Source organism: Rhinolophus sinicus, chromosome 2, assembly GCF_057876585.1.
Source record: "Rhinolophus sinicus isolate RSI-liver-muscle chromosome 2, RSI-T2T, whole genome shotgun sequence".
In the NCBI taxonomy this organism is placed as follows: Eukaryota; Metazoa; Chordata; class Mammalia; order Chiroptera; family Rhinolophidae; genus Rhinolophus; species Rhinolophus sinicus.
In genome coordinates, this window is record NC_142502.1 from 164717285 (window position 1) to 164743954 (window position 26670).

The 26670-nt window shown below is 35.3% G+C and overlaps 1 protein-coding gene and 1 pseudogene across 3 annotated transcripts in view; both read left to right on the forward strand.

The window, feature by feature from the left end:
* Positions 1–17341, forward strand: part of HNRNPLL (heterogeneous nuclear ribonucleoprotein L like) — a 69070-nt gene extending 51729 nt beyond the window's left edge. For 2 of the 3 annotated variants that reach the window (XM_088796207.1, XM_088796205.1), the window contains exons 5-13: positions 403–499; positions 586–658; positions 4844–4915; positions 9239–9456; positions 12079–12200; positions 12592–12793; positions 13449–13506; positions 13595–13693; positions 16272–17341. In XM_088796207.1, the coding sequence (XP_088652333.1) occupies positions 403–499; positions 586–658; positions 4844–4915; positions 9239–9456; positions 12079–12200; positions 12592–12793; positions 13449–13506; positions 13595–13693; positions 16272–16327 (997 nt within the window). In that variant the 3' untranslated portion in view covers positions 16328–17341. The remainder of the gene's footprint in view (positions 1–402; positions 500–585; positions 659–4843; positions 4916–9238; positions 9457–12078; positions 12201–12591; positions 12794–13448; positions 13507–13594; positions 13694–16271) is intronic. The other variant, XM_088796206.1, reaches the window with a different exon arrangement.
* Positions 11354–11454, forward strand: LOC148758946 (U6 spliceosomal RNA; annotated as a pseudogene).
* Positions 17342–26670: the final 9329 nt, after the last annotated feature.

Consider the following 26670-nt stretch of genomic DNA (forward strand, 5'->3'; position numbering starts at 1 on the left):
AGCTATCCTTTGCTAGAGAATGTGACCATGCTCCCTACCCCTTCTCCCCTCCAATTTATAAAGTACTTTTGATGACTTAAAAGGATTAATGTAGGTAGTTTGGTTGTATTGTTTTCTTTGGTACCATTGATCCTTTTTTATTTTTTAATTTATTTTTCCATTATAGTTGACAGGCAATATTGTATTAGTTTCAGGTGTACAACTAGTAATTAGACATTTATATACCTTATGATGGTACTATTGATCTTAAAAATAAATTGCTCTAAAATTCATCTACAAATTTTATTTGGTAAAACATTTCCAGAAGTGAAAGAGTTATTTCTGATTATTTTAAGTCCTTTTCTTAGGTAGTGAATAATGATTATTAGACATCTTAAGCTAAATTTCCTTAATAGAGCTTATGTTTGAATCAGTCCTTTGTGCCCAGAAAGCTAAAGCAGCGCTCAACGGAGCAGACATATATGCTGGATGTTGCACACTGAAAATCGAATATGCAAGGGTAAATATTTTTTTCAACACTTCGCCAAAGAAATATTTATGCTTTGGATATACAATTTGAACTTACTTTCTTTTTAAATTTAACAGCCAACTCGTCTAAATGTTATTAGGAATGACAATGACAGTTGGGACTACACTAAACCATATTTGGGAAGACGAGGTAAGTATTTTATGCATTTTAGAATGTACTTACATCTGCTGACAAAGTTTTACATGCAGTTAGATTCCTTTTTCCTGAAATGAGCTAGTTCATTCCAATGAAAATATTGTTGGTGAATGCTTTTGTTGCAAAAGGCCATGTAATGCTGGAAAATAACCTTGAACATTAGTGCCCCCTTCTGGTATGTACTGAGTTATTTATATTTAGTTCAATAAAGGAGCCCATACATACAAGCACGCCCGCAGTTCAAGGACTTGCATTTCTCCAAGCAGCTCTCTCTCTTTGGAGGAGAGGAAACTGATTCAGAATATTCCTTACAAACTGCAAACTTGCACACTGCTTCTCTATGGAAAGGACTTTCCCCCCAAGCTGGACGAGGCATTAAGAAGGCTAGAGGACTCCAGCAGGCTGACTCTACACTTCATCATGCACAACATCGGCACCAGCAAAAGCCCTCTGAAAAACTCAGACTTGCAATTCACCTTGACTGCATACTGCATGCACCATCACCCCAAGTTTTTAAAGGACGACACTTAACAGTACTTCAGACTTGCATGGGATGAACACCATGATAGACTGTGCCCATTTATTCACGTTGTATGTATATATTGGTCTGATTTCCCTTAAGGTTTCAGCTGTAGAATTTAAGACTTTTCACTAACTGATACTAGACTTTATCTACAATGTTGTAAATGTTAATGCTCATTACTGTAACTGTTTGCAGCTTAGATTCAAATTGTTAATTGGCAAATAACCAGGGCCCATTTATCTATAGGTCTCGGGAATTGACAATGCTCAACCAATCCACACAGATATTAAAGATAAAAGGATTAGAAAGGTGCACACTTGCTGCACTCTCTTACCTTTTTTTCCTCAAGTGTGGACTTTGAATAGAATAATATAATGAAAAGGTGCATTATATGTAAAAGGCGATTTCCTGTGTGGTTTGATTTTTGTAAAGTGGCTGTTTATAAGTTGTTACTTTTTGTAACAATTTAAGGTTATTACTCATGTTAATTTGTGTAACAAGAAATTTTGACATTTCAAATGTAGGTGAAAGTAACATGTCTGTTCAAGGTGTAGAATATATTTAAACTTGATACATCTGAAAATAAGAGCATTTCATTTGAGATACATTTTCACCTAAAACTTACAAATGCTAGATTTCATGAGCATAGATTTGACTGATAAAATTGTTCAACTAACTGTGTGGCAAGTCTGGAATATACAGATTAAAATGTGGATCTTGTAAAAACAAGGGGGCTGCAGTATTGGCTACATCTCAACTACAATATCAATGTTTGAACCATATGTTAGAAAAACTCAGTATATCTGTAAAATTCAATAAAGTAGGAAAAATTTTTATGGCATCCAAAATATCTTGGGCAATAGGGACTTGCTAGTGCATGCACTCTTGGCAGAAGAAAAAAATAACAAATGTAATGAAATGATTTGCATGTTCAAATATTTAGGACTTTTGGATGATTGTCCTCTTTAATTCTCAATTCTCAGGAAATCATCTTGCCTTACATATGGGGTTGCAAACAGGTTTGTTTTGTAATGCAGCTTTGGCTGGACCCCACATTTTTTGGTACTCATAGAAATCTGCTTGGTACAGGCTTGGTGCAGTTGGATACAGTATTGGAAAACAAAGCCTTAGTACTTTAACAATGGAACAAGTGGTTGATGAGAAATCTCTCACTTCTGACAAATTATAGTCAGTATTGAACATTTGTTTTGTTGTAGTTGTTATTTTTTATCAATTTGAAATAGTTTTGGTTACATTTCTCTTAATGTCTCTTAAAACATTTATAGACATGCTTCTTATTTTAATGCTCTTAACATCTATTCTTTTAAAAGATCTAAAATTTGCACAGAACGAGCTTATATTAGTTTTTCAGAGAAGGAATTACAGTCAGAAAGGTAGATATTTAAATAGTGAAATACAGTTAAAGGAAGTAAAACAGAATTTTAGTTTCTGTTTTCAAGGGAAAAGAATTCTTGTTTTTAAATTCCTTACAGAGAGGTGCTTGTCTGGCAAGATTATAGCAGTTTATGTTTTTGTAGTGACTTCAGGTTCCATTCAAGTTGATAATGAATTGTAACTTTTTCTACCAAAAAAGAGCACTTTTATAAATATAACCGCATTTTTAAAAGTCCTTTTCAGCCCAAATTACATTTTAGTGCAAAGAATTCTTAGCCTCGACTCCAGAGAATCCCTCCAGAAATGTTAAGCAAAACTTGTGTGTATGTGCATCTTTTGGGGAGAAGGTCCACAGCTTCCGTCATAATTCAGATGAATCCGGAAAAGGTTACAAACTACTATTTATAGACTGATGTATTCAGTATTTGACTCATCTTCACACTTCTATTGTATGTGACCTTACATTTGGTAGTGAATGCTTCAAATAGAATTATTGATAATGAGAATGTTTGGCTGAAAGACACCATGGAGATCATCTACCTTAACTCCTTAATTTTACAAATGAAGATTGTTTCTGTGATTATACAGCAAATTAGTGGTTAAGTTGGGATCTTCTGATTCCTAATCCAGTGCTCTTTCTTTTATAGCACACTGTTAACTGTATCAATAAAACTGAGCCTTGAAGACATGGTGGTTTTGGTTTAAGATTCCTGGGTCAGATAAGGAATTGTATGTAGTATTTGATGGCATGCTTAAATAGAGGACTATTGACGGAACGTATTAGCAGACTGGATTGATTCAAGAGAGACTTAAATGATGATGCTGGAAGCCATATAATGGAAAGAAGGAACTGGATGTTTAGACTAGAGAAGAAATGACTTTGGGGAAATGGAGGGAGGATCATAATAGCTTTTAAGCATTTGCAAGGGTTTGTGGAAAAAGACCGAGTAGGTCTGTGAGGTCCCAAATGGGATAGAATATGGATAGAGAACCAATTTCTATACAATGTTATAATTAATTTTCTGATGGTTTAGGACCAACGGAAAATGTGAGGGAAAGTAGTGAGTACCTTGTTACTGGCGTTAGTTAAACAGAGGCTAGATGGGCCCAGTTGATTAGGATGCTGTAAAGAGAATTTATATGCTGAATAAAAGTTGACCTAGATGACCTAGGTCCCTGTCAGTGCTGTGATAACTTGGAATAGGGAATTAAAATGGTATTTCTCTAGACTGAAGTGAAGGTTAAAGTATTTCTCATCTCCCATAAACCTCATTTGTTTTAGGTGACTAAGGATGTACAGAAAGCCTCTCTCTGAATTTTCAGATTAGAATGACTGGACTCTAAAGATACTTAAAAAAAAAAAAAAATCTTACTGGACACTGCTTTGATCAGCAAACTTTCTAAAAGTATTGTACAATGATTTTTAAAATTTACTAAGCTACATAGGAAGTGCTATTTTAGAAACTCACAAGTCACTTTTATTGAAATCTCAAATTAGATTGGGGAAAATTGGCATGGCTTCCCTGAAAATGTAGCTAGAATAAAGATTATCCTTCAGGAGTATTGTAGTACTCTCATCCAATAATGTAGCCCCCTTGGTTAGCTTTCTCTTGGCATATTAAACTTTGGGGGCTGCTCATAGTCCTGCCTGGTGTTAAGATCTATAGACAACGACCAATCCATGATATAAAACGGGCCAGTGATGTGCAAATTTCCAGCTCTCAAGTCTGTAGGTGTTTGTAAATATGTGTATATACATACAAAATACTCTGTGTTTACTGATTGTGAAACCATGTAATACAGGTTGTTGTTGGCTTATGCTGAACTTCTTGAAAGAAGCCCACTTTGAAAATGTGTTGCTGTTGAAGCTAATAGTATGATTCAGGTACTGTCTTTCAAAAGTACTGCACTTAAAGCTTGTTTTAAAGACATGTATTGGTAACAACTTCTGTACAATGTCAAACTCTAGCATTGTGTACATTCACTTTCTGAAAAGTATCCATTCTTTCCTTAAATTTGAACATGTGATTGTATTTGGCATTTGCCAAAAAGATATTAAGTGGAGTTTGTTAGATAGAAGTACTTTCTTAAACTTTTGGTGTTTGTATTTAAATTGGATATGAATGGATGTTTAAAGTTAACCAGGAATCATATGTCTTTATGAATTGTAATGGATGTTTTGAATGGGTGTTTCCCATGTGAGAACTCTGTTAAGTACTTGGGTCAAAATTGTTAAAACCATGTTTCTACTTTTGTGTCAGATAGAGGAAAGGGTCGCCAGAGACAAGCCATTTTGGGAGAACACCCTTCTTCGTTTAGACATGATGGCTATGGTAAGTTTGTCAAGGCAGAAGGAAGGTGGTATAGACGAACTGTTAGAAGTTTTGCATTTCTGATGAAGAATGGCACATTTCTTGTTTCTACTTTTCCTGCTTACCTGACTTGGTTTATTTGGGGTCAGTCCCTTATAATGTACTCCCAAGGAGTTGTCAAAATGCTTTGCTTTTTTAGAATATTGATATATAATCCTTGAGATAAATGAGAGCTTTTGGTTGGGGGTTGAAAGCTTTTTTACCATTACATTTTGTTTTGTCTTGGTTTTGATTAGTAATGGGCTCTGGTCTGTTAGAGGACCAAAAAGAAGTATTATTGCTCATTACGTGTATTTCCTTCCATTGTAGCAATTATGAGCAAAGAGGAGTTTTGAGTAATAAGGCAGAAAGAATGTGGCATTTGTTGAAAGGGAAACATGTTTCTGGTTAGATAGTTAATTATTTTTGTTCTACAGTTGCTATTTTGGCTTTGGTTAAATTTGTTTGTATTTAATTCCTCTATTAAAACTTCTTTAGTTTTCATGTTTGCTATGTTGATAAGTTAAGATTATGAAACCTAGAGTAATATTCTTCCTCAGGAGAAAGTTAGGTATCAGACTATTGCCCTTGTAAGTAGGTGTTGAGAATTGCTATTGATAAGACTTTTAACTGGTTATAAGTTCTGTGGTTTTAAATAGTTTTTAGTTTTCAAAAAGCAGTAATTATTGAGCCCACTTATTCTGTGGTTTAAAGTTGAAATACAATGCTATCTGAAGTAGTAGAAAATAGAAATTGCTACCTTGTGCTGTTGGGATTTATCATCGAAAAGCCCCTGGTGTTGCCTATTTTCTGAAATGTTTTCAAATTGCCTACATGTTTGATGATCATTCTTAGCTGTGAGTTTTAGCTTATTCCCTAATGTCTTTTTTTGAACTCTAGCAATTAAATATGCGCGCATGTGCGTGTATGTGTTTAAGTTTCTATAGTAGTCTATATGGCAGAAAAGATTGAAATAATCTGTTATGTCATAACAGTAAGTGTGGTATAGAATGAAAATCTTAACTACTTACCGTCATTTTAGTGAGTGTTCCTTGATCATTTTTCTTAGTTGTTTCTTTAACTATAAATATTAAATGTGGTTATATGGATATTTCTGATCCTGCTATAAAGAAACACTTGGAGCCCACTGTGCTCTGCATTATGGAGGGTTATAAAAGAATTGCTAATCACAAATTTGTAGCGTTGTTGTGGAATATATAACTGTGTCATGGCAGTCAACTGAAGGCTAGAAATTGCCAAAGTGGGCTAGAAAAGTCTGTGAAAGAATAAATGAAGGACAAAAAACTCTAAGTAGTGTTGACACAGACTGTTTTCTCAGTGTTTTCAGGTTTGCCTTCCTTTATAAAATATATTTTACTAAATAACTGTATAAACAAAAATGTTAATATGCCCCTCGAAGAACTTTGTATTTTTAAAAAGCATATTTTGAAAATCTTGTCAGTTTCATGCCCTAATTTATTTAGAGTGTTCGTGTGTGTGTGTATAAATTTTAAAATGTAAGCTTACTTAGAGAGGAGGTGCAGAATTCTTTGGTGTGATGGTTGCTAATTAGGGGTATTCCAGGCTCTGGAGAGTACTGAGGAGGAATGATTGTGGTGGGTTTGTGTAAGGGTGTCCATTCTGAGCTATGTCCATTGAAACATTTAACTGAGGATGATTCTACTTTCCTAGGGAAGTAAGCAAAACAGTGTACAGGAACAGGGAGAGAGAGATGTATAAAAAGAGGTAGAAAATAGAAGTAAGATGAGGAAATTGGGCAAAAGGCAAAGAAGATGAGAGTAGGTGCTAGTTATATTGACTGTACAAATTCTGCAAATCACAGCTGTATCCCTTAGTTTCTGCAGTTCAGACAAACAGGTTTATTAGCATTTTTGTGTTATATCATGTGTGGCTTTTCCTTTATGATGGTCTGTGAGACAGAGGGAATAGAAGAGGTTTAATGAGGGAGGGGGGTGATAGATGAGGGTAAAAGGGATCAAATATATGGTGATGGAAAGAGAACTGACTCTGGCTGGTGAACACACAATGTGATGTATAGATGATGTATTATAGAGTTGTATACTTGAAACCTATGTAACTTTACTAAAAAAAAAAAGGAAAAGGTTTAATGAATTAGATTAAATTCATTATTTAGTTTATCATAGCAGTATAAGTCTATGTTTTGAGAATTCTTTAACTTTTAATTTGGGAAGCCCACCCCTATGAGATGAACTGGTAGACGCTCTCATACTTGAAAAGTGGCAGAAGTAAATATACAGATTCATTTGCTGTGAGCCCTAGAAAAGTTTGTATGTTAATTGCTAACATCTTTGGATATAGTTCCTGGACCAAAGATTTGAGTATCAAAGATGGGAAGTGACTTCAAAATGTTAATAATTATGCAGCATTTTCCCATATAAGTGAATTTTTTAAATACCTGAAACATTGGTTTTTTAAGCACCACACCAAAACTTTTTTGCATTTAGTATAGAAAGTTTTTAAAAGACTTCTGTTTGTTCTTATTTTCTTAAATATAGGTAATAATTTATATTCTGTAGGTAACATATTTTAATCCTGATGGCCCAATGTCATAATTACAAAGCATCAGTTATATTCTTGTACTGAATTTGATTGTTACCTATGGCAGTGGAGCTCAAAGTTTTTGGACCTTGGCCAACTTAAGCAGAGTGGAAGGTTTCCACTGCTCATCTACCATATATCTTTCCACTTTCCATGAAAAAGAAAATTTAGTGATAGTAGTAAAGTGTCATTACTGTACAAGCAACTGGTAGTAGTTGGGGGGGGGGCAGTATAATATGTATATATACTATGTATGTATACTTTTACAGTAGGAATAATGATTGATACATGACCTCAGTGTACATATGACAGTTTAAATTAGAGGCCAAAATATGTGTAATTACTAACAAGTAACTCACCATGAGCTATAATGATTGTTTTGATAAACTACCAATTACCAGCAAGAAGAGCAGTTGAAAACCTTGACCAATTTAGGGCAACACTGATGACAATGCATTGATAAAGTATTGCTCTATAAAATCGCAGGAATTCAAACCACTTGCATGTGCTTAGTGCTAGTGTTGCTGTGTTGTTAAGAATGGCAGCTGTGTTTAGAATACTGAATTGGAGTCTACATAAACTCTTCATAGCATGCTATGATACTAAAATATAGAAGTTCTTAGTAACTCAGAGGCTGACAAGTGTCCCTTAGTCTTACATAAAAAAGAAAGTCAGTAGCATTACATACTCTTTACTTCTTGAGAAACAAGGAAAGGACTTGGGATTTTGGATTGGTTTCTTGCACATCAGGAGGACTTTGCATGTATCCCAGTGGATGTTCCTGTAATTGCTGACTCAGGAGTGCCTAAAATGTGTGGGTTTATATTTCCGAGCTACCTGTCTCCAGCTTAGTTGCCTCTCCTGAGATGCCTCTCTTCTTGTTGCTATAAATGTACCTTATGTCTACTTTTAGTATCACAATGTCTCCAAACTCCCTCATTCCTGTGTACTCCATCAGTCTAGCTTTGTTACTTCCAATCTGTTGTGGATGGGAAAACCAGATCAATTAAAGTTGTTTAGAACTACTCTAAAGTTAGCAGGTTGATTCTTAAGGATTATCAGTATAAGACATAGATTTGTGTGTGTTTCTGTGACAACAGGTTCAGATAGTCAGGCATTTTCTTCTGGTTCTTGATGTGGTATCAAAAAATAGAGGTTGCTGAATAGTGACACGTGAATAGGTGAGATATTAACTAAATCTGTGGTTTTAGTTACCTAAATTAGAATTGGAATAAGATACTAACCTGAAAGTACATTGTAGTAAAATTTATTTAAAAGGAGACAACTTTTCAATGGAACTAAACATGTTTTTTTTGTTATATCTGTATAGAGATAGTTTTCTAGATTTCATTGTGTTATTGTATTAAACTCCAAAAAACGTTGGCAGAAGGTAATTTTTTAAAATTTGAGGTATAATTTATATACAGTGGCACAAACCCCCTTCTTTCTATGGTCTGATCTTATATACTTTTTTTATGTTGAACTACTCCTTTTAAAATATATAAACTTAAAGCTTGATGTGTGCAGGTCAATGAATATTAGATCTGGTATGAATAAATATAGATTTTATTAATCCCCACAGGTTATATTTGAATATTCACGCATTTGAGTTTTTTTTTGGACATACATCAAACCAGTTATATTAAGAGTGTTTTTTTGCGTGGTATAGCGTATTTGCTAAAGTTGAGTTTTCTTTCTTTTTTCTTTTTTTAATCATTTTTATAGGATCCCATGGTCCATTATTGCCTTTGCCGAGTCGTTACAGAATGGGCTCTCGAGATACTCCTGAGCTTGTTGCATATCCATTACCACAGGCTTCTTCCTCTTACATGCATGGAGGAAATCCCTCTGGTTCAGTCGTAATGGTTAGTGGATTACATCAGCTAAAAATGAATTGTTCAAGAGTCTTCAATTTATTCTGCTTATATGGAAATATTGAAAAGGTAAGTTTTGTTTTATATTAGTTTCTTGTGCTAAGATACATAGCAGGAAAATCTGAAAAGGAAGCAAAGAAGTTCTTTTAGTAGTGAACCACATAAGCTAAAACTCCATTAAGTAGGAACTCCAGAAATTTTTTTTTGTTGGTAAGTGATCAGTATAGGTTTTTAGTACAAAAAATATTTTTTAAATAACTAATGTAAATGGAAGTCTAAAATAGTAATTTAATCAATTACAACAGTATTATAGGCATAAACCTTTTATTTATTTTTTTAAATCATTTTAAAGAGATTTTATTTTAGCATTTAACATGTTGAAGTATGGAATTTGAACAAGCAGTTACTTTCCTGTAGCTTAGGTATACATAAACATGTCTCAGAGCTAGGCCACAAGTCATGAATTTTAGGCACGTTCTAGATTTATATACTTGCCTCTCAAATGCTAGAGTTCTAAGTATATTCTGAGGAACAATGTACTTTTAGCGCAAGTAGTATTTGAAACTGACTCACTTTGATAGAATGTGTCCAAAACTTTCTGTCCGGAGGCTAAAAGTAGTGAAACATTTAAATTTTACATATTTTGAAGATCTTTAAAATTGTAACTTTATTTTTACCAGATAACTCTGTGGTTTCCCCAGATCTGCGATGGTTTGTTCATTGATAATCTCAATGAATCATGGAAAATTTAACTAGGGAAATGATTGATAGTCTTAAGTTACCAATTGTTTGATACACGTGCTAATTTGATATTCGATACCGGAGTAATGATATTTTTCCTGTGTTAAGTGATTTTAGTGTTCTTTCATAACAGAAAGAAAGTACAAGCATGTGAGTCATAAGTGTTGGGGAGAGAACATGGCTTGAAAAGTTGGTGCTTAGTTCTTACTTCATTAATTCTAAAGCCGCCTTGGTCTGAGGAAGCCACTCCGAAAATCTCTGAAACAAGAATTTCCTCAACATAACTGAGTACATAAAAAAAAAAAAAAAAAGAAAATTCCACATTTGGTCTGGGGAGTAACATATGGGATATTGCTACTTATATAACCAGCCAAGAATACATACATAGGACAGATTTAGCAACACTGGGAAAAGTAGTTCAGATTTTTTTCACATAGACATTTATCTTACAACTGGGTGTATAGTTAAGGTCTAAGAGTTACATGCTTGATGACTAAATGGGCTTTAATGTATATTTTAACTTTCTTTACATAGTGTTACTTTTTTGTTGGTGCTTTTCACATTTGTAGACAAAAAGGATCAGGCAATTAATTTAATCAACCTCTTTAGTAGGTCTTTGTCTTGTGTTATGACTAATTGTCTCATATTTTAGAAACCCAAATCGCTGTCTAATAAAACTTGTCTTTTGTATGTTATTTGAACAATTCTAATCTCTCTCATTTCACATCTCAAAAATTTTTAAACATTTTAAATGATATATTATGATACATTAAACTCAAGTCATCATAATCCTTAAAAGACATATATAGTTAATTTTTCTAACTTTTTAAAAAGATTTACCAGTACAAGAACTACAAACGTAACATATATTTAGTCACTATTAGATTTGTAGGATGTTACTGGATTTAATCAAGAGAGAAATTTTGCCTACAAGAAGACAATTGATTTCAAATAAAACTGAAAAGTCCTGCTATAGCTGAGTTTTGTTCAAGTACAGGTGGTACAAAAATTCTAGGATAGCCCATTAAAGTTGATAGCTGCAGTGATGGATATAAATGCTATGTTGTTGTATTTGTTGTGTAAATACATTCCTAATATTCCTTTGAGGTTAACAGATAAGGAAGTATGTTCAAGGTATCATGAACATTAGTGGTACTTAACAGCTAATTACAGACTTTCCCAGGGGTAGGCACTGTGCCGAGTGATTCTCATGCTTTATCCCATCTAAGCTTTATAGCATTTTATACTAAAATTGGAATAATACAAGAGGATAATATGGTCTCTGCCCAAGATGTTACGAAAACTTGTGAAGTGTCACCTAGTTTTTAAACTGCCCCTACCTTGCACAAACCTTCCTACTGGCGTGCTGTCTCAAGGCCATCTTGTGTTATTTCTTATATAGAATTTTGTATATTACTGTAACAGCATGCTGAATATTTGGTAATTATTGCTGACTTTTACATTTCTAACCTACCTACTAGAATATAGGCTTCAAGAAGACCATGTTGTCTATTACGTTCACCATTAAATCCTCAGTACCTAGTGCAGTGCTTATCAAAACATTAGGCACTTAGTGAATATTTGTTGAATGAATAAATATTGATGAGTCCTGTCAGGTGTTGTTATCTCCATGTCATAGGGAAGTCTGAAACTCAGAAAAGTGAGGTAAATTGCCTCGGATCACACAGTTAATAAATAACAGAGCCCGAGTAAGCCTATGCTCTCCTTCAGTATGCTATACAATAGAATTATAGTCTTTTTAACTTTATTGAATTTCAATATGAGATAAGAGCAATAATAGAACAGCTGAATAAAGTTAAGATCTCAGGTGATCTTCTGTATTTGACATCAACGACTTAAACCATATTGTTTTTTTATTTTTTGTTTAGAAATTCTGTTACTGTAAAAGGGAATTAAATGGTTATCTTTTGGGGATTTTTGTCTTGACAGGTAAAATTTATGAAGACCATTCCTGGTACAGCACTGGTAGAAATGGGTGATGAATATGCTGTAGAAAGAGCTGTCACACACCTTAACAATGTCAAATTATTTGGGAAAAGACTTAATGTTTGGTAAATATCTTAAGTGGTAAATTAAAAAAGATTTTAAAAATCTTTATAAAGACATTAATTTCAGGGTATTTTAATGTAACTGAGGGCACATTTGAAACTAGCTGTAGTGTTGTCATTTTAGACAGTTTTAGGGTCATGTAATTCAGATTTTGCTTACCTATACCTAGTTTTTAGTTTTATGATCATACAACAGTATGTTTAAATGGTTATGTTTTTATGTTAAAGTTTTTTAATATGAAAGCATATTTAATAGATTTTTCTTTCTAATTGATGTCTATGCCTTTTTTGTTAAGATTGATGCAGGTGTATATGTTAACATTTTGAGACTATCTACTTGCCGCTTTTTATCTAACAAGGTATGTTCTGTACCTTTTTCCTTTCTAATATTTAGTGTATCTAAACAACACTCAGTTGTTCCAAGTCAAATATTTGAACTGGAGGATGGTACAAGTAGCTACAAAGATTTTGCAATGAGCAAAAATAATCGCTTTACAAGTGCTGGCCAAGCATCTAAGAATATAATCCAACCACCCTCCTGTGTGCTGCATTATTACAATGTTCCATTGTGTGTCACAGAGGAGACCTTCACAAAGGTAGGCACTGAAATACAATTTGTGTAGAATGTTTCTGTTTTAAAAATGTCATGAGTTAGCCTCATTTTAAAGTCTCTCTGTTCACCTGCTTTTGATATTATTAGTATTCTTTTATTTATTTGGTTCTTTATATAGTTCATTCTTTGATCTTTATACTTTTATGGCCTCCATTATTCATTGGTTTTTTTGTTGGTTTGTGGCTCTATCTTTATGAGAATTGGAATTAGAATGAGATACCCTTACTCCTACATTCGGAAAGTATTTTTACTATGTTCTTAATTCTTACCCATAAAAATTTTATATATCCCTACCTTTTTCCCTAACTGTGGGAAATGCTTCAGAAAGGAATTGATTTTCTGGAACTCTACTCGCTACTGGTCTACCAGTAAATCCTGGTCAACTCCAAGAAAACACATTTTAGTTACAAATCTGTGTTTTTATTGTATTGTAAAATTATTTATGTAGTTTATAGAATATCACTATTTTTAATTGATTTCCTCAAACAGCTTGTTAATCTAAAAACAAACTTGGTTTAGTTTATTTGTGCTAGACTCAAAACTCAAATGCTGCCATAAAGTTTACTTTCTTAAAAAATAAAAAGTTAGGAATATGATCTTGGCCGTATTTTTAATGGAGTTTTCCCTTTTTTTGACAGTTGTGTAATGACCATGAAGTTCTTACATTCATCAAATATAAAGTGTTTGATGCAAAACGTAAGTGCACATTTACTTTTTAAATTTTCTGGTTAAGTTGATAACAAGCAAATAACAACTGGATTTGTGTTTCTTCGTTTTGTTTTAGCTTCTGCGAAAACGCTTTCTGGGCTATTAGAGTGGGAATGTAAAACTGATGCAGTAGAAGCCCTTACAGCACTTAATCACTACCAGATAAGAGTTCCAAGTAAGTATAGTTGTCATAATTATTCAATGGGAGTTACTATCAGAAACATTGACAATTATTTAAAAATAACATTTAATGAGTTGGGTTTTATTTTTAAATACAGAGAAGTATGAAGGAAAAAGCCATATAAATTCCACAGCCCACATAATCCTATTAATTATCTATTGCTGTGTAACAGATTATCACAACATTTAACACCTTAAAACAGCAAACATTATCTTACTATGTATGGAAGATCAGTAATCTGTACAGTTTAGCTGGGTCTCTCATGAGGTTGTAGTCAAGCTATTGTCTGGGTTTGCGGTCATTTCTAAAAGTCTTGACTGGGAGCTGGAAAATCCACTTCCAACCTCACCCGTCTAGTTGTTTGTGGGCCCAGTCAAGCTACATTATCCATTTCATGGTAGCTGGCTTCCTTCAGAGTGAGTGAGCCAAGAGAGATGAGAGCAAAAGACCAAAACAGAAGCCACAATGTCTTCTATAAGCTAATATTGGAAGTGACACACATCACTTACGTTGTATTCTTGTGGTCACACAGACCAACCATGGTACAGTGTGGGAGGGCATTATACAGAGCGTGAATACCAGGCGGTAGGGATCAGTGGGGCCATCTTGGAGGCTGGCTTCCACGATTCCTGTTGCTCTATTTAGAAGAAAGCAATACACATATATGGTTAAAAAACTCAAACAGTACATAAAAGTGCAAAATGAAAGTTAAAGCTTTGTACACTTTCTAACCTTTTGTCTCTTCCTTTTATTCCTCCCCCAGTGTATGTATAGGTGCATTTTAGAACTTACATAAAATGGTTCTTCTATATATACTATTCTGTACCTTGCTGTTTATATATTTTGGAGCTATTTCTATGTCAGCACAATGTAAAACTACCTTTTTCTTTCTTAAAGCATTTGCAGAATAGCTATTCATATTAGAGATGTAGCACAGTTTATTTGATTTAACCATCACTGGTTGTTTCAGTTTGTTTTTTTTCTATTTCTGTAATAGATACCCTTATAGTTGTATTTTTTCTATTTGTAGGGCAGTTTCCTAATAGTGGAGAGCATAAGGCTCATATTTTGGTAAATGTTGCTAGCTTGCCCTTTAAAAAGGTTGCATCAGTTTACATTCCTACCTGTGGTATATATGCCCATTGCCCCACACTCTTAGCAACATGAGTGCTGTCAGACTTTCAATTTTGTGTTAATTTGTATTAAATGAAATTATCATTCTCTGTTTATTCTCTCCATTGTGGTAAATGGCTTTTTTTTTTTTTTTAAACTGTGCAAAGAACACTCATACGTATTTAACTTTTGAAACTTTGTGCTGATTCACTTTGATTCTGGATCTAAGGAGTGTTAAAACTTCATTTTTCTAAATAATGGGGAAAAATTATTAATTTTATTAGGTGATAGTTGAGAAAATAAAGAAAAATACACACTGAAGGCTTTATGGATGGAAAAACATATCTGGGATTTGCTTTAAAATATCCCAGGCCCCAAATTGTGTGGAGGGGAGGTAGATGACACAAGACTGCCACATGTTGACAATTGAAATGAGGTGATAGATATGTGAGGGGTCATTATATTATACTACTCTATTTTTTTATGTTTGAAGGGTTTTTTTAATAAAAAGTTAAATAAGTAGGAATACTTCTCAGTTTACTTCTAGTCACAAAAGTGAATTTTAAGTAGTGAGCCAGGCTTAATTTTTGATAGCAGGTTTAAAAAGTCTTTAAAATTATATGCATATTTGAGATACGTTCAAGATAGTATATGAATTATAGACTCCTTTGAGACAGGTACAGTTGTTTTATCCTCTGTGTGCAGTGTCTTTTTTTTTTTTAAGTTTTAGGAGTCCTCTGCAGTCTCTTACAAATACTTGTTGATGCATATGCTTTTTCCTTTATGCAATTCTTTTTTTCCTTAAGGAGCTATGGTTTTGAATACTAAACTTCTGGTACATTAAGCTACCAGAATTGCTTTTCTTGCATAATAAATTGGTAAAGAGTTATTTCTGCTTGGTCTGGAAATTCAAGAAAAACGCATGAAATGGAAGTATTTTTGTGGATTATACCCATATATTTTAAAAGTACTTTTAGAATTTATATTCCCTGTTGATCAGAGATTTAATACTAATCTCCTGGACTTTTTCAGCTTACAGATCCTTCCTGTGCGTTCCAGTCTTGTCTCACTTCCAAAGCTATATTTGAATTGGTTTTTATAGAGGAATTACCATTGCTAATATTTTCTGCAAAGTGACCTTTGCGCATGGACATAAGCCTAATCCTGATGCTATTAATCTGTAATGATTAATTCACTAAAAAGAAAATTGAGTGCCTTCTATGTATTAGATATTGTTTAAAACAGTAGGAATGGAGCAATGGACGAAGTCCCTGGCTTCATGGAGCCTACCTGCTAGTAGACATGAACAAAAGGAATCTTCCCCTTACATAGAAATTTTCTGTCTTTATATTCCTGCTTCTAAGACTATAAAGAAGTGAAATAATTTACTTTGCTAAATCAGCGAAATCTTGAAACTTTGGTGAAATGAACTATTAACTTTGTTTTTTAAATTTTACAGATGGCTCCAATCCCTACACATTGAAACTTTGCTTTTCTACATCATCCCATTTATAAGAAGAGAAGAGCATGTTAGAATTTATGTTCACCTTTATTACCATTTTAAAGCTACACTTCGTTTAAAAAATCTAAAATGGTTGACCTAATGTTGCCTTGCTTACTTTGACTTAAGATCCTGTTCTGTAATAATCAAATATTTTGCCTTGAGTAAATTTGTTGTAAACTTACATATGGAATTGTTTTCATTTTAAAATAGAATATCACTATGTAGACTATCTACAGCTTCCTTGTAGATTATGCAAATACATGATTTCTAATCTTATTATTTTTCTTCCACAGTGAAAATATATTCACATTCTTAATACTAATCTGCAAGTATTTTTCCATTGTGTATGAGATTAATGCAGGTGAAAGTATTGCATTTTAATATTATAGAATTCCTATTATATGTTTAGATGTTTAAGTATGTTGCAGTTATTCATATTAAACATAACTTGTATTTATTAAGTATTTTAATCAAGTTTGAGAATAACATTACACATATTAAATTTTAAGTACTACAGGTTTAGTTGGTTTTATATTTCTGAAAGGCTAACAGACATATGGATACACTTGTACAGTATGAACTCAAACTTATTTAAATTGGTGGGGGTTTTTTTGTGTGTTTTTTTTAAGTCATTGTCCATTTGTATTGACATGCTTCTGTTTCTAGTTCCAGTTTGGAGGTTTTATAAAGTTACAACAATGAATTAATATGTTCATCTTCATTGGTTGCATGTGACTTGACCTTGAAAACACAGCTGGTATTTGGCATTGAGATTTTAATAGAAGTTATGATTAACAGTTTTTCTTTTAGATTATCTGAGATCTATAGATGGTCTTTAGGGAGTCTGTGAATCCCCTAAAATTGTATGTAGAATTTTGGGTACTGCATTTTTATTTTTTACTCTTAAATCCATCAGTAATATATGTATTTTTCTATATGGTGCAAGGTATAAGGATCTAATTTTATTTTTATTCCAAACAGATAGCTATTTGTTTCAACACCATTTATTAAACATTCTCCCAGTGGTTCTGTTTTTTTCCTTTTATTAAAAAATAATATATCTCATACATAGGCAAGTAAGATGTAGGGACGACACATGGTATTAAGATACTATAACGCACTTGTTATCAAGTTCATAGCTTTTTTATAATAGAAAACTCATAACCGTATTTCCCTGAAAATAAGACCTGCCCCAAAAATAAGCCCCAGTTAAGATCTCAGCCAGACAGATGCATTTAGTACGTTACAACGATGTTCCAGATGACATGATTGTAATTGAATAAATGTAGATTGTTGTACATGAAAAAATAAGACATCCCCTGAAAATAAGCCCTAATAGAGCAAAAATTAATATAAGACCCAGTCTTATTTTTGGGGAAACATGGTATAGTCATTTTATTTTCATCTTTAAAAGAAGGGAGAATATGTTTCATCTACCTAGAATAACTGACGTCTATAGTTGGCAATAACAGTTTTGTGATCTTGAGATTTTAGTTAAATGTGCATGTAGAAATTCCATTTAGATCTTTTGTAAAACCTTTATCTTGAATCTTAACATAAAGAAAGGCAGTTTGCCTTAATCCTTTTAGAAACGAGGCAGGGGTTTTAAAAAAATTTAAGAGCTGTTGGTTAGAGAGTTTAGATGGAAACTAACATTTATTTCCCCTTAAATTTTGACAAAAGTGGACCAGTGTCCCTTTAATCCTCTAAAGATCTAGAAAAATTTAAATTCAATCTAGAAGCATTTTAGACCATTATCATGGAAACCAGTAAGTTATACTAAGGGCAACTTGTGTACTCATATGATACTGGGCTATATGTTCTTCATTCATTGTCAACTTAATACCTAAGTTTACTAACTTTAAAATAAACAAAGCATTTTTTTCTCCCTACAAATACTTTTCTACATTTGTTGCAAAATTGAAATATCTTAATTTAAAAAGGTAACTTTTTAAATAAAGATTTTAATTAAAATATAGCTAACATACAACATTATATTAGTTTCATGTGTGCACCATAGTTATTCAACAAATGTACACCTAAAGAAATGATCACCATGATAAGTCCAGCAACCATCTGACACTGTACCATGCTATCACAATATTATCGACTATATTCCCTATGCTGTACGTTACATCCCCATGACTTGTTTTATACCTGAAAATGTTGACTTCTTACTCCCCTTCACCTTCCCCCACTTTTTAAATCTTACAATTACAGTTGACATTCAATATTATTTTATATTTCAGGTATACAGCATAGTGGTTAGACATTTGTATAATTTAAGAAATGATCCCCTGACTAGTCTAGTACTTACCTGGCACTATACATACCATATTATTGATTATCATCCCTGTACTTGGCTTTACATCCCCATGACTATTTTGTAACTACCAGTTTGTACTTCTTAATCCCTTCACCTTTTTCACCCTGCTCCCCACCCGCCTCCCATCTATCACCCCAACAAACCTAGTAACCATCTGAGACTGTACATAGTTATTACAATATTACTGACTATATATATTCCTTATGCTATACCCTCATTCCCAGAAATACTTTGCAACAACCAATTTGTACTTCTTAATCCCTTCCCCTTTTTTTACCCACAACCCAAACCCCCTCCCATCTGTCAGCCATCAAAATGTTCTCTGTATCTATGAGTTTGTTTCTGATTTGTTTATTTTGGTCTTTAAAAGGATTGATTCCACATGTAAGCAATATCATATTGCATCTGTCTCTCTCTGTCTGACATACTCAGCACAGTACCCGTCAGGTCCATCCATGCTGTTGCAGATGGCAAGAACCTATTGCCTTCCCTGGCTGAACAATATTCCATTGTATATATGTACCACCTCTTTATCCATTCATCCATTGATGGACACCCAGGCTGCCTCCACATCTTGGCCGTTGTAAACAATGCTGCAGTGAACATATGGATGCACATCTCCCCTTGAAGTACCGTTTGGGTTTCTCCAGATAAATACCCTGAACTGGGATTACTGGGTCCTTTGTCTCTTGTTATAGCCTTTGTTTTAAAGTCTATTTTGTCTGGTATAAATACTGATACCTCAGCTTTTGTTTTTGTTTTTGTTTGTTCCCATTTTCATGAAATATTTTTCCATCTCTTTCCATCTGTGTGTGTCTTGCAATCTGAAGTGAGTCTCTAATAGACAGCATATGTAAGGGTTTTGTTTCTTATCCTTTCAGCCCTCCTATATCTTTACATTGAAAGTAATTGTTGATAGATATGTAGCTATTGCCATATATTGTTTTTTTTTTCCATCTTAAAAAAGTCCCTCTAACATTCCTTGTAATACTGGTTTGGTGGTGATGAACTCTTAGCTTTTTCTTATTTGAGAAGTTCTTTATCTGTACTTTGGTTCTAAATGATAGCGCTGCTGGGTAGAGTAATCTTGGTTGTAGGTCCTTCTTTTCATCATGTTGACTATTTTGTGCCTGTAACTTTTTTGTTGAGAAATCAGCTGACAGTCTTCTGGGAGCTCCCTTGTAAGTTACTAGTTGCCTTTCTCTTGCTGCTTTTAGGATTCTCTCTTTGCCTTTAACCTTTGCCATTCTAATAATGATGTGTCTTGGTGTGGACCTCTTTGGGTTCATTTTGTTTGGGACTGTCTCTGTTTCCTGGATTTGTATGTCTATTTCCTTCACCATGTTAGGAAAGTTTTCAGTCATTATTTCTTCAAATGGGTTCTCAATCCCTTGCTTTCTCTCTTCTTCTTCTGGTACCCCCATGCTGTGAATGTTGTTATGCTTGATGTTGTCCCAGAGATCTCTTAAGTGATCCTCATTTTTTTGGATTCTTTTTTCTTTCTGCTGTTCCAATTGGATGTTTTCTGCTAACTGTCTTCAACATCACTAATTCGATCCTCTGCTTCATCTAGTCTGTTGGTGATTCCTTCTAGTGTACCCTTCATTTCAGTCATTCTTCATTTCTGACTGGTTCTTTTTCATGGTGTCTATATCCTTTTTTATGCTTGCTATCTGTTGAGGTTCTCACTAAGTTCCTTGAGCATCCTTATAAGCATTATTTGGAACTCTGTTTCTGATAGGTTGTGCCATTGTTTAGTTCTTTTTCTGGAGTTTTCTCCTGTTTTTAATTTGGGATGTGTTTCTTTGTTTTCTCATTTTGGCTGTCTGTTTGTTTCTATGTATTAGGTAGATCTGCCATGTACCCCAGTCTTGGCTGGGTGGCCTTATGTAGTAGGTGTCCGGTGTGGCCCAGGTACAGTCCCCCTGGTCACCTGCTCTGGGTGCTCTGGGAATGTCCTTTGTGTGGGTTGTGTGTGCCCTCCTGTTGTAGTTGAGCCTGGGTTGCTATTGGCACATCATTGGGTGGGGTTGAACCTCAGGGTGATTAGCTATGGGGTTTGGCCACATCTACAGCCTTCGGGCTGCTGTGCAGGGGGCTTACCCCAGAGTGGGATTTACCCCAGTGGGCTCTGGTGCCTGTTGAGACTCCCCTTTGGGTGTGCTGCTTGTGGGGTAATTGGGTGGTGCTCTGCTGTGATCTGAAGCTAACCTCCAAGTACATTGGTTCTGGGGCCTCTTGGGAGGGGCTCCAGGCCAGGCCCAGGTCACCCCACTTTGACCAGGTGGGGACTACATGGTAAGAGCAGCAAAGTGATCCACAGTTTTTTGCTGCCTGTGCTAACCCTGGAGTTGCATGGGAGAGGCCTCGCTGCGAACCAAGGATTCTGCCACAAGTACTGGGCCTGGGGTAGCTTGGCAAAATGCCAGGACACCCGGAGGCCTGCTGCCACCTGCCACCTCCCTTAAGGGTCAGCCACCGATAAAGCCTCATGTAGTATGCAAGTTGGGTGAGGCAGGTCTCAGGGACTAGAGTGGGAAGAGTTGTGGTCAACAGGTTAATGTAAATTCTGGTTTGGTGCCAATGCTGAGCCTGAAGATACTCAGCAGAAGTCTCAGAGTACACCGAGTCCAGTCACCGCTTGCCTGGTGTCTGTGAGACTCTGATAGTTTTCCAAAAAAGAGTGCAATGCAGGCCAAGCTGGCTGCTCTAGAAGAAAGTGCTGCCTGATTTGGGGGAGTTGGGTGGGATGGAATCCCAGTGAGTCAGCGAGGCACAGCAGTGGAGCTCAGCAGACCAATGAGATTTAGATTTAGCCGTAAGTGTAGGGGGCGGGCTCAGCACATTAAAGATGGCGCCAGCTGGCTGGTTGCACTGGAGGAGGACCTCTCACAGGGAAAATGCTGACTGTCCTCCAGCCCTTGTCTGAAGCCATATAATTCAGTCTGCCCTCCCCGCCCCCTCGCCTATGTCTCCAACACCATCCAAGTTACTGTCTCCGCTGGAGCCCAAGGTGAGTGTCTGGGAGGGTGCATGGGCCCTTTAAGATGACGATTGAGTTTCCTGCAGCGTTCCATCCCACCTGTATGGTCAGAATCCCCACTGTTTTTCACAGCCAGATATGGGGGCTCTTTCTGGCATCAATACTCAGGGCTGGGGTGCCTCGCACTTGGGGAACCTCCACGGCCAAAATACCCTCCCGGTTTTCAACCGCCACATGGAATTTTGGGGTTAGCCAGTTACGCGTCTCTGCCCCTCCTACAAGTCTCGTGGCTTCTTTATATCCTTAGTTGTAAAACTTCTGTTCAGCCTGGCTTTTGATGGTTCTCCGGGTTGATTATTCTATAATTTAGTTGTTATTTTAATTTGTTCACGGAAGGAAGCAGGCACGATGTTTATCTACTCTGCCATCTTGTATCCCCCTTCTCAGTAAAAGGTAACTTCTGAGTTTATGTAATAGTTGTCTCTTTCTCTTCCCTTTCTCTGAAAACTGGTACAGATGTCAGTGTTATGGATTATTTAGTGTCAAAAATTTTATTAGGTTGATGCAAAAGTAATTGTTTAAAAGGTTAAAAATAATTGCAAAAACCGCAATTACTTTTGCACCAATCTAATAGCTTTGAGTGTTTTAATATTGAAATTTCATTCCATATCCAAATCCCATTAAATATTTGATAACAGATTTCAGAACTGAGTTATGGAATATAATCTACCTTTTAAAGGTCATTGTTTTTTTTCTTTAAAACTTAGCATTTCCATTAATTAAAACCTGATACATTTTAGTTCAGCAAATCACCTTCCTAGCCATCTCACTTTTAACATGTTTTGAATTGAAAAAAATAGTTGAGTTTGCTTTACTAGTATACGTTTCTTGAGTATAAAGCCCTTTATCTGGGGCAGCACTTGAAATTCTTTTAGTTTTAATTTATGAATGAGAAAGTTAGAAATGGTGGATATTGCTGCCTTTCCACCCTTCCACATTTTGTAGATTAATCAGGGTTTAGTGATCCTGACTGACTGAGTCACATCCCTCTAGCCCGTGCTCTTAATAAGGGAGGTATCACCTCATTGGGGACATTTTGACAGTTTATAGGGGTGCTTTTTCCAGTTTGGAGGATACAGATATTTGATGGGCAGGGACCAGGAAGAATTGTCCCTTACGTACTACATGACTTTCCAGTATCCCATGAGACATCTGATCCTAGAACCTAACTCTGTTTTGTATATATAAACACAAAGTATTTTTGTATACAGTACACCAAATTTTCTAGGAATGCAACTACCTTGTAAATCTAGTGAAGATGATTGTTTTGTTTAGACTATTTCTAAGAGTTGTTCACCATTTTGGAAAATTACATCATCAAATTGGTATTTGAGTTGACATTACAACACATGAGGGTCAGTTTTCATTTTTAGCAGTCACATTCATCTCTGTGTTCAATTGTAGCCATTCCTGAGTATAACACAATACGCATTTGATTGTTTTATTTCTCCTTTATATTACAGTTAGGGTTTTATTTTGTTTTTCTTCAATTGTGTGTGTGTGTGTGTGTGTGTGTGTGTGTGTGTGTGTGTGTGTGTGTATTATACCTATCTAGGAATATTTCAGCATAATAAAAGGATGTCAGATTGTCTGGGCTGGGAACCATTGCTTTAAACAAAGTAATTGGGTTCTGGGCTGAACAGGTAAACCTTGGCTGATCCAAAGGCAGTGAAACCTAGGATTTGTTGAAGAATGGGTGATGAGATGCTCTCCCGAAGGGTTGTGGTCTGCTTGGACTGCTATAACCATATTTCTGTCTTGAGAGAACTAGCTGGTGGAGGAAACAGTGACACACAGAAGAGGGAGAACTTAGTTTAGGCCCCCTAATTTAAACAGCATATGGAAACCCCCTGAGCACAGGCCATGCTGATCACTTCATGCTCAGTAGACCCATCTTCAGAGTTCCCTTTTCAGTTTGAAATCCTAACTATATATTTTAAGAATCTCCAATGGCCTAAATCTCACTTTTAGCCATTCTAATGTAGAAAGAACAGTCAAATGAAAGAGCATTGAGAATTGTTTGAAAAGGGGCCCACCCTATTTTTAAACCTGAAATATGTTTATCTTTTTGCCAGTCATAGGCCAGTGACCCATCTTATTTTCTCATAAGTACTATCATAAAGTTTAAACATAGGTGAAATATTGCTGGACACTCTTCTATACTGAAAATATTCTCTGTAGATTTGTTAATGACCCTTTATTTTCAAGAGCAGAAAGCTTATATATATTCAACTTAAAAATTCTCTCTGTTGTATAACTTAAACCCTTTTATGTAAATCATATAGAATTGCTAATTGAATAAAGTGGGAGCATTGAATTAGTGGCAATTCCTGATTTGGAAACATGTACAGCTCTTTTGTGTGACACAGTAATCACATAGGCTTAAAGCTGCTAGACAATCTTGAAATGTTTGCTTTGAGTCGATTTGATAATTTGGCTGTCATTTCTGGTTTTGTTTTTTTTTCTCCCCAGAAGTAAAACCCAAGAGAATTCAAGAACAATATTCCTCCTTTCTGGGGAGTAGTTATGGTTTATTGAGAGCCTGGAAAATAAACCAGTAAATGGCCTGAAAGATGATGATTGCTACTATACTTTTAGAGTAGCTTATTAAACAACTAAATACCAGTGGGATAGTTTTGGGGCTTTAAACTTTATTATAATTTAGGATTGTAAAGCAGGTTACTAAGATAATTTTTAGATGTGATTTTATTTGAAATACCTTTTTCTTAGGACAGTAGCCGTGCTTCTACTTTTGCTTAAATGACGTGGTAGATAATGCTTGTGTTGCACAGTAATATTTAGCAGTGATTCTCAACAGTGAGAAAAGAGGATTTGGCGGTTGGGGTAGGGATGACTCCATGAGTACAAACTAGAATCATGTGGGGAGCTTTTAAAACTACTGATATCCGACCATCCAAGTCTTAACTGAACAGTGGGTATGTGTGTGCATGTGTTTCTAATGTCAAAGCAAATTGTATTGTTAATTTCCATTTAAAGTTTATCTTTGTGATTTTATGATATCACAAAGCATAATGTAAAGTAGATGAGATTATTTTTGTTATCATTTAAAGGTATAAAAGAAAAATGGCAGATTGAACCAAAAATTCTTATTTCCTACCAAAAAAACCATTTCATAGGTTTCACTTGGAACCATTTGGCTTCTTGGACATTTAACTCATTTATTTTCCCAACATCCATCAAGTGCACAAAATGTGCCAGACCTTAAAGTTCAAGCAGACAGCTTTAAAAAAATCAGTAGGTTAATTTGAGCTTATGAAGGAAACAGAAAAAATGGCAAAGGCATCTTTCCAGATAGGAGGCAAAACCCTATTTCCTAAATAGGAGGTACTGAAAATTGATTAGTGAATCTCTAATCTTTGAGTAATATAAGCTGAATCTTTTCTGCTTTTATGAACTCTATAAAATGAAAAACTGAGGTCAAGGAGTGGTTAGCACTGCATGGAGTGTGGAGGGAAGCAGGTACGGTAATTCTATTTCACACATTGATGAGAGACCCAGGTATTGTGAGGTGCCCAAGTTTAACAAGACAAACCTGAAGTTAAACCTGGTTTGGAATCCAGATGTTAATCCTCAGAGTTCTTATACAAACAAGCCTTTTGCCTCATTGGGTTAATTGGTCTTCCTCAGTAACTGGAAGTATTGGCTGTATTAGTCCAAACTATTAATTACTCTGGTAAATGGTTAGACAGAAAGCAAAATAGTGCTTGCCCATGGACTGGGGTTGGGGAGAATGAGAAGTGACCATTAATGGGTACAGGATTTCCTCTTGGGGTAATAAAGTGTTCTGGAACTAGATAGTAATGATGAATAAAGGAAAGGACAGGCTACCTACCAATTTCTTGCCTCATGATTGCTCATGTGAGAATCCTTAAAGCTGGAATAGGTCAAAGAATTGGATTAGGAGAAGAACGTGACCCCAGTTTATGGGAAGCTAGTTGAGATGGTTACTAAGCAACAGTGGTTCAGTTCCATGGGATTCCGGAACACCAGCCACCTCCTCTTACTCAGGTTCTGGTTGTGGATGGGGCTGGGGTGTGTGTTGGGTTGTTATGATGGGGGAGAGAAAAACGATAATGTTGGCACACCTGGGTATTGTGTTTGGATATCTTGAAAACTGCTCTTCAAAGACCAGCATTTCTGAGCTTGAATAAATATTTGGGGTACACCAGATCCTAATTCTGAGACATGGAAAAAAGAAACAATAATTAGAACTTTGATTTTTTTTTCCCTCCCCTGAAGCTATGTGCCTTTGAGAAAAATCTAGACATTTGTGGTCACAAGAAAATCTCACTGTGCTGTTGGCCATCTAGTGGTTACAGGGAGTGATCATAGATATTTGAAAAACTTCTCCATTAAGTGGGAGAGACCTTACAGGGAAAACCTGGACTGGAGTCTGTCTGGACTATAGTTATACTATATCAGTCAGAAATCCAGCTTTGATCATGTGTGCACATCTTGCCAGCTCCCACCGATTCTTGGAAGAAATATCTGTGTGTGCTGGCAGACATGCTATTAGATATACTGCAGGAAAGAGTGGTATTTTTCAATTAAGGCACAGTTTATACATATCCCAAGATAATGTTTTGGAGTTAAGAAGGGACAGAAACAACTCATTACATTCTAGTCATTTTGGATGAATCAAAAATAATTTTTAATAACTTCAAGGTAGCATTGTATAATAGAATGCTAGCTTAGGACCTGTAAGACCTAAGACTTCTTATCTCAGCTGTGCCAACAAATGAGCTGTGTGACTCTGAGCAAGTAATTTAGGGGAACTTTTAAACCTTAGATTCCATTTGTATAAAATGAGAAAAATAACGTCTGACCCACTTATCTCACAATGAAATATATTGAAAAGGACTTTTGGTGATACTCAATACAAATCTCCAGGAGAGGCAGGGTCACTTCCATTCGACAGGGCCTCCACGCTGCCACACGATAGACACTTGGGAAGGAAACACAGG